The sequence below is a fragment of the Rhinatrema bivittatum genome, chromosome 3, assembly GCF_901001135.1.
Source record: "Rhinatrema bivittatum chromosome 3, aRhiBiv1.1, whole genome shotgun sequence".
In the NCBI taxonomy this organism is placed as follows: Eukaryota; Metazoa; Chordata; class Amphibia; order Gymnophiona; family Rhinatrematidae; genus Rhinatrema; species Rhinatrema bivittatum.
In genome coordinates, this window is record NC_042617.1 from 164,048,197 (window position 1) to 164,062,668 (window position 14,472).

The window sequence follows — 14,472 nt, forward strand, 5'->3', positions numbered from 1 at the left end:
CATTTCGCTTACCCTGGGACTTACACATGTCCTGGAGGTTTACGCGCGTGGCCGGGTCCTTTGAAAATTGGCCCGGTGTGCATAAGGCCCCGGGCACGCGCGTAAACCCTCAGGTTTCACGAGCGTGTTTTAAAACTCCGGCCCTATATCTTGTTTTAGCACCAACATACTTGTTCTCCAGTTTCAAAAATGGGCATTGCCAACAGGGTTCTGGCATCACACTACTAATTTGATTCCCCAGCAATAGCAAGTCCATCTTCACCCATTCCACAGTGCTTCTGAAATTACAGCAGGGAGCAAGCATATCTTCTATAGTTCATTTGGGCAGCTTGAATAAGCCTCTCTACCTTCTACCACCAGAAGAATTTAGTGATTTCAGCCCCAAGGCAGTCAAATAACAGTTCTAGCTTTACTGACACAAGACCTTCATACACTTGAACAAAACTAAAACACACATAACTTGGATTGTTTTGCACAAGAACAAACAGTTGTTACTTCAATGACTTCCCTCCCCTTTGTTTCCTCCTTCACATATTGACACTGCACAGGTTTAAGGAACTTCCGATTTCCTTACCAGAAGGAATGTACTAACTAGCTGGGCATGTTCAGAGAGATTTAGAGAAGAGAAGTTTGGGTTTGACTCCCCCATGTGGGAGCCGCAGATGGTGCGCTCTAGCAGCATATAAACCCCTGCCACCATCTTAGGGTGTGATTTTTGGTAAGTCTTTCAGAAGTCAGGATGTCTTGTTTCTTAGTAATTATTTTTTCTAACAATGATAAGATGATTTTTCTGAGTTGCCCTTGAGGGAGCAGTCTTTTATCTGACTTACTTTTGACTTATTTGCTCTTTTTGATCCAATTTTGGAGACTTTCCCTGTGAGAGTTTTGGTACCACTTCACATATGATTGAGGCGTCCCTGAATAAGGTTAGATCAGGGGGTAGGGAAGATTCTGCCATGCTCTATCTCACCTCCAATGAATCACTCAGTGACCCGATGGTGAGAAATTCCAATTTAAGTGGTTTTTCTTCATTATCTCTTCATTTTTTTGGAGACAAGGAGTTTTTTTTCCACCCTTCCTGTCTCTTATTTTGGTTTTCCCTTTTTTTGAGTCAAAGGCTATTTTGGTTCCTTTTTGAACTGAATGCCCTTGGTACCAGGGATTTGGTCTCCAATCCATTGGGAGGAAAAGATGTCTTTCATCTAGGAAGAACATGAGGAGTGGAAGCTTCATCAGAGAGAAATGGATCCCTGTCCATTACCAGAAGGAAGGAGTTGAAGGTATTGTTCAAGAATTGTTTTTTTCTGTTGACTCAAGTGTGCTGCACGTGAGAGGAGAGTACCCATAGGTACTTTCAGAAGGAGATCTAAAATTTTTAAGACTACTAAGGAATGATATGAGAATTGAGTTTTGCTGTGTTCTGATAAATTATTTGGACTAAATTCTAACATTCTACAGTGGAGAGAAGATTGAGATAAATTTGGGAGTTGGAAGAAGGATTATGCTTTCCTCAAATCTGAGTAATGGAAAGGTGAAGGAGATCAATTGTTAAGGAATTTGCTTCCATAAATTTGGAGACTTTACTAGAAGAGTGAGGTCACAAATGTATTAATCTTTCTTCTTCATTATCGTTCATAAACTTTATTTAAAATCGAAGTGCTGTAAAGAATCTTCATTCAATTTATTAACGTTCAGAAAAGAAAATGGACATCACATTGCTTCTCCGTGTAATCATTGCTGTTATTGATGATGAAGATGATTATTTCTGTTTACTGAAATTGGGCAAAGGTCTATGTAGTTTGGGAGAATGCAAAAGGACCTTGAAGCTATGTTCCCCCCTCTCCCCACAGGGATGTAATGAATGGTGTGAAAGTGAGCCTTTTGTGCTGCGGCGTAGTTGATGCAGCCTCGTAGGTGAACCCACAAAGGCTATGCCGGCAGCTGGCGAACGTACCCTGTAGCAGGACAATGGAACTTCACATATACAAACCAATTCCCCCAAGGTTGAGCACTTGGGTTCCAGTGGCCAGCAGGAATTAGGTGGGTCCCTATGGCAGTGTTTCACAACCTTTTTCAACCCAAGGCACATTTACATGGACAAAAAAAAATTATGCCACACCAGACCCCTGCCCCTGCTCATCATCCTTCCCCCTCCACACAACACACCTCTCATTGGCCCCAGCACATTATTAATAATAAAAAACAATATATTTAATGTTTCGGTACTTGCCAGGTACTTGTATCCTGGATTGGCCATAGTTGGAAATATGATGCTGGGCTTGATGGACCCTCAGTCTGACCCAGTATGGAAACTTCTTATGTCTTCTCCTATTTCCTGAACCCCCCTATCCCCAATTTCATCCATTTGCTCACTCCTCAAACCTGAGCCTTCACAGCCCCAAATCCCTTTCCACCTCTCACTCCTCCCTATCCTTTCAGGTCCTTCACCATCTTTTGACCTCCTCCACATCCCTGTCTCTTACTTATCCCCCATCTACTCTTCACTCATACATCCTCCTGCTCCACCCAGTCTGTGCCCCCCTCATTCACATGGTGACAGCTTTACATGGCTTCCCTCCAGGATTCAACAAGTGTGAGAATCTTCCCCCCCCCCTCTCAAAACATCCCTTCATAACCACCAAAACCAGCTTATAGAGCTGTCAAGGGGGGAGCAATTCTTCCCTTCCTCTCCATTCCATCACCTCTGCCAGTCCTCATGCACTCCATTGTGGCCCTCTGTTCCATTGTCCCATTCCATTCCTCGGTGGTTGGAAAAGAGGATACGTATGATGGAATGGAAGAACAAGGGGAAGGCTACGATGGGGCAATGGAATTAAGAGCAACAGAAAAGCTCTGTAAACTGGGTTTGGTGGTTATGGAGGGAGGGGCAGAGAGAGAGAGAGGTAGGAAGGATTTCATGCCATACAAGTATGTTGCAGAGACTTAAAAGAGTTTCATTTTGGTCACCCTTCTCTGTACCTTCTCCAGTACAACTATATATTTTTTGAGATGCTGCAACCAGAATTGTACACAGTACTCAAGATGCGGTCTCACCATGGATCAATACAGAAGCATTAAGACATTTTCCATTTTATTCACCATTCCCTTCCTAATAATTCCTAATATTTTGTTTGCTATGATGCCTGAATCTTTTTTCTGGGTGGTAGCTCCTAAAATGGAACCTATAGCATGAATTATTTTTCTCATTAAATTTCATCTGCCATTTGGATGCCCAATCTTCCAGTCTCGCAAGGTCCTCCTGTAATGTATCACAATCCTCTTGTGATTTAACTACTCTGAATAATTTTTCAATTGTCTGCAAATTTGATTACCTCACTTGTTGTATTCCTTTGCAGATCATTTATAAATATATTGAAAAGCACTAGTCCAAGTACAAATCCTTGAGGCATGCCACTGTTTACCTTTTTCCTCTGAGAAAATCGAACACTTAATCCTACACTCTGTTTCCTGTCTTTTAACCAGTTTGTAATTTACGAAAGGACATCGCCTCCTATCCAATGACTTTTTAGCTTTCTTAGAAACCTCTCATGAGGAATTCTGTCAAATGCCTTCTGAAATCCATCTACTGGTTCACCTTTATCCACATGTTTATTAACCCCTTCAAAAAAATGAAACAGATTTGTGAGTCAAGACTTCCTTTGGGTAAATCCATGCTGACCATATTCCATTAAACCATGTCTATTTGCTTTGTGATTTTGATCTTTAGAATAGTTTCCACAATTTTTCCTGACATTGAAGTCAGGGTCACCAGTCTATAGTTTCCCAAATCACCCCTGGAGCCCTTTCTAAATATTGGGGTTACATTGGCCACCCTCCATCTTTAGGTAAACTAGAGTGGCTGATGCTTGGCCTGGTGTGGAGGGGGCAGGTTTTGCTGTGTCTGGAGGGAGGGGCTCGGCCTGGAGGGAGCAGGTCATGCTGGGTCTTGGGGGGAGGGGCTTGGCATAGGAAGGCTGACTGTGCTGGGGCTGGGGGAATGCAGGCTCTGCTGAGGCTGCTGAAGGGTTAAGGCAGGCTATGCTGGGGCTGCAGGGGTGGTAGGCTGGAGGGGGCTGGAGGGGGAAGGGCAGGGTGCTGGGGCTTGACATTATGTATTCTGTCTAGAAGTCAAGAACTGGAAGCCTTCGGGGAATGGCTGTGCTGCAGCTGGGGCTGGATCTGGGAGAGGTAGCCTGATCTGGGCTGAAGAGGGTGAGGCAGGCTGTGCCATTCCTGGGGTAGGTTCCCGTTCCTTAGAGGTCAACTTAATATCACACTTTGATCTCTGGCTTTGAATTTGGGAGCAGATAATGTCAAATAATCAGCCTTTGCCTGATGTTTCTTGGTTCTTTACAACTCTGGGATTAACTGTGCATGAATGTTTTGGAGGTGTTGATTCCAAGCATGTGCTGTCGGAAGTAAGATTCAAAAAGGAAAAGAAAGGGGTAAGGATATGTAGCGAGTATATTATATTTGTTTCAGCCTGATAAAAGGGTGTTTTTTATTCAAAAATCTTTCATTGTCAAAAGCATTGGACTATAAAGTTCTCATGAAGCTGCAGGGGTTTCAGACATCTTATCATCTTTGATAGGTACCAGAGGACAAGTTTATTTACTATTGATTTTCTGACTCAGCAGATCTCTATGTAGTCTCATTCTCTGGTCTTGTCTCTGTTCCTTTTATTGTTTTCTCTCTCTCTCCCCCTCTGGTGTCCTTCTTCCTTTTTCTGTTTCAGTTTTGTCTCTTCAGAGTGTTATCTCTCCTAAACATGCTTTATTGGGAATTACAGTCCCACAAGTAGATAGCTACACACAGTTGTTGGTGCAACAGATATTTGTAGCCGCTTGATGCAAGATATCTATTTATAGGAAGAAGCCTGATGCACAGTGGTATACCGAGGAGGGAGGGCCATAGAGGGGCCTGATGGCTGACATAGGGAGGCCCATGCGGCTGCAGGTAGACCCCATCCCACTGGCATCCGAAAATCAGGAAGACAGGCCATATGGCCGCCAGTGGACCTCATCCCAGTGGCGTCTGAGCAGGGAATCGTGCTGTTCCTATGCTGTGTATCGGCTACTGTTCCCTCTAAGTTGTGTGCAGGCATGGCTGTGCACAACTTTTCTCGCAGCCACATGCAGCAGGAAGATAGGCAGGACTGTGATGGAGATCAACCTAACATGGCCTGAAGAAAACAAGTCACCTCCAAATCTCTGGCTGCTCCTTCTCCTTCCTCCCTGTGCAGCCCTGGAAGAAAAAACATTATCGCAGGCAGCGGTGCCACCACTGATTACCATAATTCCCTCCTTAACTGCACCCTGACTCCTCCCCTCCCCCTAATTTAAATCTTACCGCCGTGATAAGGGCCTTTCGCGGCTTGGAAAATAACCCCTTTAATTTGATATGGTCTCCGTATGAAACATTGGTATGCATTGTGAACTGACAAAATTGGTTAAGTGAGGATGAGTGCACATTACCTCTATGCATATCCTAATAGTTTACTTTTACCAACTTTAATCCTGCATATGTTGGTGATTTTTTTATGCTAGCATATTACATTTTCTCACAGGACAAGCAGGATGGTAGTCCGCACATATGGGTGACATCACAGGATGGAGCCCGATCACGGAACACTTTTGTCAAAGTTTCTAGAACTTTGACTGGCACCTACTGGGCATGCCCAGGATGGCACTAATCCTGCAACCAGCAGGGGTCCCCCTTCAGTCTTCTTTTTTCCATGCAGCAGTAGCCACTTGTGTTAAGGAGCTCTACGGAGATTCCTGACTGGAATTTTCCTCACAGAATTACTTCATAATTTACTACCCCACAGGGGTCCCCCTATTCAGTTTTTGCTTTCGTGGTGGTCTGGTAAGTTTTTTACCCGATTCCGGTCGATTCCCGTCTAGTTCGGCCCTCGCGGCCTTCTGGCCGTCGACTGCACTGCGGCTACATTTTTTGAGAGGCCATGGCATCGGGGTTCCATCGATGCCCCGACTGCACTCGCACAATGTCCATTACTGACCCTCACAAGATCTGTGTAATGTGTTGAAACAGCAAGCGTGTTGTCCTTACTTGCACCAAATGTGCCCTTATGACGCCAAAAGGTTGCAAGGCTAGAATGGAGAAGATGGAACTTCTCTTTCAGTCACAAACTCCGATGCCATCCATAGCCTCGACATCGTCTGAACCGACTCCAGCTACATTGTGCCAGTATCGTGCACCGACCGGTGTCCGACCGGCATCGACGATTCCGCGGCCATCGACTCCCTCTGTTCCTCCTCAGCATAAGGACTGAGGAGATTGTCGAGAAAAGCATCAACATCGACACCGGAGGTCTCAGACCGACACAGGCAAGCCCTCGATTTCACCACCTTCTGAGCCGCCGCCAAAGAAAGCCCATCCAGAAAAGGCACCGTCCCTATCTGGTAGCTTGGATGTTTGAGTGGAACAAAAGCACATAATTTAGCTGAATCCTATATACCCTGTGTAAGGGATACCTCCTCCTCCTTTGCTCTTTCTCCCTTCTCAGCCACATAGACCTCTGTACCCATAAGGTCAGTAGAGTCATTTTAAAAAGGAAGTCTCCAATCCAGATTAGCTAATCCCTGTATGCTCCTGGAACAAACACTGGCACTCAAACCCACAATATATTCCTATATGTCCCAGGTAGCAATCAGCATGGCCTTATCTATCCAAGGAACTCTGTGTGAACCTCCCCCCTCCCCATAGTATATCTTTGATGCCCCCTACCCCCATATAACCCAGACTTTCCCAATTCTTCCTGTCTGGCCCTGAGACCCTCCATCACACTCAGAGGCCTGCACCAGCATCCACTCCAAACCACAAATTGCCAAAAGTGAATGAAAAGACAAGTACTTAGGTGTGCGTGTAGATGAGCTGAAGTAAATCGTGTGTAAGTGCGTATTTGGATATGCGTTTAGCACTTGTAAAATACGTCACTCTGTGCATGTTTGACATGCCCTTGACACACCCATTTTTGATACACTTAAATATATGCATGATTGGCTATGTACACGCGTATATAGCACCATTATAAAATAATCAATGAAAAAAAGGAGGATGTATCTAATCTTTTTAAATTCTTTTTATGAAATATTAATTAATTACCCTCATAAACCAATTAATAGGAACATACACCATCAGTAATAGTGCAAATCGGATTTAATCCATCGCCTCTCGCCACGCAATGGGCCGCAGGCAAATTCAGCGATTAGTCAAGCACTAGATCTATAATCATTTGGTGCAGTTCCTTATTTACTCAAAAAAAATTTTAATATTATTTAATCAATTTTAAAAAACACTATCCTATTTTAATTTTGCCCCAAAACCCAAAATTATTTAATAATTCCTAGGATCAACGCAATTGATTTACCACTATCCCTATCACCATTTTGTTTTAAATGTCCACCGTCATTACTGTTCCATTTAACCATTGAAATCCTAAAATAAATTATACTTAGCCCCACTGTAGATGTTTATTTCACAACTGTCCCGACATGAGATTAGATACATCCTCCTTTTTTACATTGATTGAATTGGCTGGTGAGGATATAAAGCTTCTGTTTGGTGATTTCATAACCATTATAAAATACCCATTGTGCATGTTCTACTGGGATACATGCACAAATGGTCTTTTTTGTGTTAAGCAAGCTTTTTAAAATTTACCCATTAATGTGCAGTTCATTCTAGTCCAGTAATTGAACTGGAATGTTTTCCAGAACAGATGAGCTTCTGCTGACTTCTTCCAAGTAATAACTTCCTTTTCACCATTCTTCACCTCTTGTGGTTTTCTCAATCTCAGGATACTCCTTGGACCCCCCAAAAATCTCCAAATTCCTAAGGACCTGGGAGCCCCACCTTTGGGTTCCATCCACCCTTTCAGGAAAGGAGGTGAAGATAAAAGAAAACGAAGTAAAGTGGTCTCATGAATTTGTTAAACACTCCTTGGTAAGACACCTCCTACTGGGGAGTGTCTGGGAACACTAGATAGTCCTTCTTTCTCTGACATCACACATTTAACAACTGTGAAGACTCTGATGCATATAGTATGGGACATTTTAGTGACATATTTACACTTATCTCTTTCCTTCAGCATTGATATTTTAATATTTTCTCTTCCTTATCTCTTTTTGCCGCATTGTCCTGTTTCTCTCCTTTCTTCTTTTTCTCCTGATCTTCTCTTCCTTTCACTAGCTCCCCTCTTCTTCTCCTATAGACTCTCCTTCATTCCTTATCCCCTTCCTCTTAAATTACTTCCCTGGTTTCTACCCCTTCCCCAAATCTAGAGTCTTCTCTCACCCCTATCCTCTATCATGTTCCTATCTATTTCAGCCCTCTTTGCCCTATCACAGGTAATTTTTCTCTTTCCCTCCTACCTATCACAGGTTTTCTCTCTCTCTCTCTCTCTCCATTCAAGACCTGCTGATCTATCCTGGATCTTTCCCCCAATCCTTTCTCCCACTATCTTGGTTCTAATCCCCAGTAATCTTTGCTTCCTTTCCCCTTCCTATTCTCAGTGTCTATCTCTTTTTGATTTATTGCCATCTCATCTTTTACATTTTTTAGCTCTTTTACCTACACCTCGACTCTGTTTTCCTTTCTACTACCCTTTCATTTGTTTTCTTTGTTTCCCATCCCTCTTTTCCTTCTGCTATTCCTCCAGCTCCACATTTTCTTTTCTATGACTCCTTTTTTCCCATCTCTCAATATTTTATGGCTTGCCTCCACCAACTCTCCATTTCTTTTTTCCCCTATGTTGCCCATTTTTCACCCTGTCTCTTTAACCCTCATTCCCCTGCATTTGCATGACCTCTTCCTCCTATTCTCAGAAAGACCCATGGATGTTTTAAAAGTCCTCCTGGCCTACCCCACTGCTACCCCTTGAGGTGACTTAATTGAAAGAAAATGTTTTTTAAAGTGATGTCACTGCACTTTGTCTGTACCCTTTCCCCAGTCTTCACAAAATAACCCCTGAAGCTTATCAGACCTCAACCCCAACTATAACCCATTCTAAGCACCCCAAGCCTTCCCATCTGTGAAGTACCTGTAAATCCTTGGTGCTCTGATAGAGCTTGAAGTGCCCCCTAGGGCTTTGGGCCTAGTGCCACCATGTCTAAAATGTTGCTGGCTGGCAGTATAGGGGCTTTTATCCCTATGATGTGATCATTTGCTTAGTAAATGCTCTCCCCCACCGTCTGATTAATTTGCCTACATTATTATGTATTTTTTATGTATATTTCTAGCCAGCTGGTCCTAATATACTTGCTCCCAGAGGGTAACAAAATTAAAACATGAAATACAAATAAACATAAAACACAAAACACTATCACAGTACATAACCTATATCTGCATTATATATTTCAGTTTAAAGAAAAAATGATGTCCTCAGTCTTGAAAGTTTTTCTTATCGGCTTCCTTGGCTCAATGTACAACTGGGCTGGGCAGTGGGGGTCCAGCAGATAGGGTTAATTTTCATTGACATTCTAGATCTTTCCCACTTCCTGAAATCTTCATAAGAGGAGGAGATTGGGCAACCTTGATAGTTGTATATAATTTTGAAACCTGCAAGTCTAAAATTTTTCTTTGCAATAAAGCCAATCCTTTTATGGGACACAAAATATGTATATTTCCTGACTTTTGCAGGGTGACTCAGTAGAGAGGAAAAAAATATTTACTCTGTGTCTGAACGTTTTTTCCTTGGGAGCAGAATTTTTTCTAGAGTTTTTCTGCAGATGTATAATTAGATTTCATGGAAATGCATGTATATTTATATACCCTGAGGATACAGTGAAAGGTTGGGTGCTCCCTTCATGTATAAATTACACTTTGTTCAAAGATTTCAACTGGTCTTTATTCAAGCATACACTCAACAAGATCACAAACAAGTCCTAAACTTACACATTGCAGGATTTAAAGTGTGGGATACAGGTTCCCTTCTTTTAGGGACAAATACAGGATTTAAAACAATTCAAATAGGTTCCAAAATACTTACATCTAAGTTTTCAGACTTCAAGGGTTTCCTTCGGGTTCTCATGCTTTGACCCTCTAGGCCTCAAATTGCTAAGAATGCCTTCTAGTACTCCTGACATTCCTTTAAAAACTGAGGACCAATCTGATCGTCAAAGGTGGTGGTTACAGGTCTTGCCTTCAGGCTGTAAGTAAACCCTTTTGTCTTGCCCGTCTCCAATGTCTCTGAGCCACTTGATGGCTCAAGGGCAAAACTCTATTCCTTTGTCTCAGCAATATGCTGCTTCAAGACTACCCATAGTTCTTCTTGCCCTTCATTTAGTGGCCTTACTTAAAGGCAAACTTAAATATCCTTTTCTGGTTTTAGATATCAGATCCCAGGTCCCTTGGATGATTTACAAATTGTACTTGATTTGATTTGGTTGATAACATAATTTAATAAAGTGTGGACATTTGAAAATAGAACAACTCCCATTTAAAGATGTTGTACTCAAACAGTATTGTTATAAAAGAGGACAAAATTGGGCTTTTTGGGTATTTATCTAAGAGTTTTTCAGTTAGGGCTAAAGGGGCCAATTTTGTAACAGCCCGTATAAGAAAGTCAACAAATATGCACATTAGTTATACCAGTTTTTAAATCAAACATATGCATGCAGGTTCACTTTGAAATGTATCCCATCAGCACTGCCTGCACACATTTAAGCCTGCTTATTTGTGCACAGAAAATATTTGGGAAAATTTACATGCATACTCTTCATTTGAAAGTGCAAAAGTCCAAATCCCCTGCCCGAGAAAGCCTCTACTCACTGCAGATAAATTTATGGGAATACTGGGCAGGCAATTTTATAACAAAGCCATTTCTGCAGTTAAATCACTATTTAACCCATGGAAGTGCCTGTGAAAATTATCCTTGACATGAATTAGAAGCCACTTGCTAACCATAAAATTTGTTGTAACAATCTCTGGAAAGGGTTTGTTGAACTCCTTCATATATTTTAGACTCCTGATATAAGAGAAATACTCAAATTTACTTTAAACGTTGTAATTGTGTATGTAGATGTGTAACTATGTCTATATATATGTAACTTCAGTAGGTTCACCCAGGGACTGAAGTGGAGGCCTTAGGTAGCAAAATTTAGAGGTGGCAAAAAGTGCCCTTCAAAACTCTCCATCCGCAGCCACCTCACTCTGTCTTCAGGCTGATCAACATACAGGTCTGCCAACAAACCTGCAGGATCCCCATTGCTTGCAGGCATAAAGAAAGAAAGAAATAAAAGCAGCTGTGCAGGGGTGGATTGGCCTTTTGGGTCTTCTGGCATGCTCTGGTAGGCTGATCGGGAGGATCACATGGTTTGTGAGGGTGGCTGCGGCTCCATGCCCGTGGAGCCACTTCGACCAACATCAGGTCTTGCAGCATCTTTTATCACAGAGCGGGAGCTTCCCCAGAGGATCTCTGCTCATTCTTCCTCCAGATTGTTTTTGTACCGGCATGGTATGGTAGCGAAGGTCGCAGTAGTAGCAGCAGTGGCGACTCCATCGCCTGTTGATGCTGCTCTTTCCCACCATTGCCGCCTTACTGCCTCCTCCCCTCACATGCTTCTGCTGGCAGCCAACAAGATGCAGTGAGCAGGCCTCTTACTGCCAGTTCAAATCCAACCCTGATTTCAGCTGCTGGGCTGCAGAAAAAAGTAATTGGAAAAAAACAAAACAAAAAACAAACCGAGCATTGGGACCTTCCAACCTACTCCTTCCCACACCAAGGGGGGAAATCAAGCAGCAACAGGCAGCCCACCCAGAATCCAGACCCTGTTCTTGAGGCCCTACATGGATTCCCCTGAACACATGCAAATAATGACACCAGGACACAAATATTGTTGAGTTGTTGAAAATCCGTTTTGTGCATATGACCAATTTGCACATGTAGCTCCTTATTTTATGCCTTCAAAGCCCAAATGAGCTTTTGAAAATGTAGAGCTCATGATATTTCATAAATTTGTTCTCAAGAGACAGAATATTACCTTTACCTGAAATTTTGAGATCCATATTCAAAAAATATCTGGCTAGGAAAGTTAATTGGATATATATATCTAGCTAACTTTTAACCAGGATATTCAGCAGTGCAGCTGCTGATCATACCAGGATAACTAATAGTTAACCGAATAAGTTTATCCAGCTAACTTTACACTTGCTCAATAGCAGGCCTAACTTATCCAGCTAACATACTGTGTCATTCATCAAACTGCGATGTACTGGTATCGCATGCGTTAGGGCCTTGTCGCATGCTATAAGGCCCTACCGTCTGTGATACTGGGTGCATCACGGCAGTACAATGCAAATTAGGGGAAGGAGAGGAGTGTGGGCGGGGTTTGAGCGGAGTTATGTCCCGGCAGTGCTGCGGGCGATAATGTTTTCTACATTATCTCCAGCATCACTGTGGGAAATAACTACACCTTTTCCCATGGCGCTGTGGGTGCAAAACTGTGTGGCCTGGCAGCTTGCTGCACAATTTTTCCCCTCCCCCTGCCCCTTTTATTCGTGTGGCTCATCATTCTGCTATATATATATAGCAGAATGATGAATCTAGGCCATAGTCAGATAAGTCTGAATATCTTCACTCATCTGGTTTTGTTAGCTAGATAAGTAGCCACACCCCAGAACGCCCCCAACCCACCCACTGGAAAACTATTAGCCAGATAATTACTTTTTCAGCTAAGTGGAAGCTGCTGAACATGGTTGAATATTTAAACTCTTCCACCTAGCCAGTTATGTCCAAACTTATCTGATTAAATGGTGCTGAATATCGGGCCCTAGATGACTACATATAAATTAATTTCAACGCTTGCCCATGCACATTAGTACCATTAAATTAACAGACTCTTTCTCATGATGTAGGATGTCAAGAATCGTAGGAACCCTCGCCTTGTTCCATATGCCCTGCTAGATGATCGAACCAAGAAGTCCAACAAAGATAGCTTGCGGGAAGCAGTCCGCACACTTCTTGGCTACGGATTCAACTTGGAAGCTCCAGATCAAGATCATGGTACACTTATTTATGCATTATTTCAGAGAAGAAAAGTTTTTATAGATTAGCCATCTTTCAAAAACAGTAGTACAGGATAAACAGATGAATTTCAGAGATCTTAAAGCATGTTGCTGTATGGGTGCGGAGTGTTTGTGTTAAGTATTATTTTATAATCTGTCATTGAGAATATCAGGAAGAAGAAAAGTACTGAAAATAATCTTATGTGTATCCCCCTATTTCAGTATTCAGGCCAAACTGGTGCAGGGGACAGACTCAGTCCTGGTTCTTGGGCAAGAGTCCTCTCAACCATAGGTGTAGATTCTCTCAATGGGAGGAGGCTTAACCTCCTGGGTCCAAAGCGAGTAGGGGGATGGGGAACTCACTTTCAATCTCTTCACTCTCCTACAGTTAATGCTCTCTGCCCGCTGGCTCACAGGGATGATACCTTCTTTCAAGCTAAAAAACAGACAGGACTCTTGAGGTGGTGTTCAAATAAAATTTACTGTAAGAAAAGTAACTGTCCAGATCATTCAAAAGATAAAGTTCAGGGGTTTTTACAAAAACACGAAAGTTCACAGTGCCTGTTCTCACTTCGTTGTTCTCTGTGCCAGAAAATCCCTATGGGGTAGGGACAAGCTTAATACCTACATTCCTGGGTGACTGAAAGTGGGCTTCTGGGGAAAAAAAAACAGGTCTCATTCTCTCAAATGATAATCAAAACTCCTGGGACCTTGTATGGCAAAGTCCCAAAGCTTCCAGAACTGATTCTCTCAAAACTTCTCTTCTCTGGGCAGATACAAAAGCCAGCCCACTTCACATGGGCGCAGGACAAATAATCTATCCAGACTCTCTTTCCCTCAGGCAGGGGGGGGGGGGGGGTATCCTCCTGAAACCGGGATCAAGTCTCAAAAACATTATCAAGAAAAATCTTTCTTCCAAAAAAATCAACCCCTCCAACAAAAACCTCCTTTCCCTTTTCTTCTCTAAGCCAGGGAAGGCTGATCAAGGGACCACAGTCAAAACACTCCCTCTGCACCCTCTGCTTTTTGCAAGTGCTCTGCCCCAGTTTATAGGGCCAAGCTGAACAACCCCAGCCTTGGGAGAAGTAGACATTTAGGGATGGTTTAAAAACCTGCAAGTCCCTAGTGCTGGTACAAAAAGGGAAGAACACTTTGGTAAAGGACCCAAGTATCCCTTACATATGCCTAGCAGATTATCATGAATCTAACTTCCTCCTGCCCTAGATACCCCTACATCAGTGGTTTTCAATTCTGGCTTTACTTCCTAGCAATAGGTTTGGTTTTCAGGTTAGCCAAAATATGCAAAGTTTCACAGGCACTGTATTTCACCAACATTTATTGAGCTTATGCCAAAAAAACAGACTTGAAGAGTGGGACCCGAGGACCAGACCTGAGAACCTCTGCCGTACAGGATAAATGAAATTAGCCACTTTTCTGTTAGCCCTC

General features: G+C 42.7%; 1 protein-coding gene across 1 annotated transcript in view; it reads left to right on the forward strand.

The window, feature by feature from the left end:
- The window catches only part of RYR2 (ryanodine receptor 2), a 1,771,220-nt gene that overhangs the window by 906,701 nt on the left and 850,047 nt on the right, over positions 1–14,472 (forward strand). The window contains 1 exon segment of the mRNA XM_029593907.1: positions 12,877–13,024. Coding sequence (XP_029449767.1) covers positions 12,877–13,024 — 148 coding nt within the window.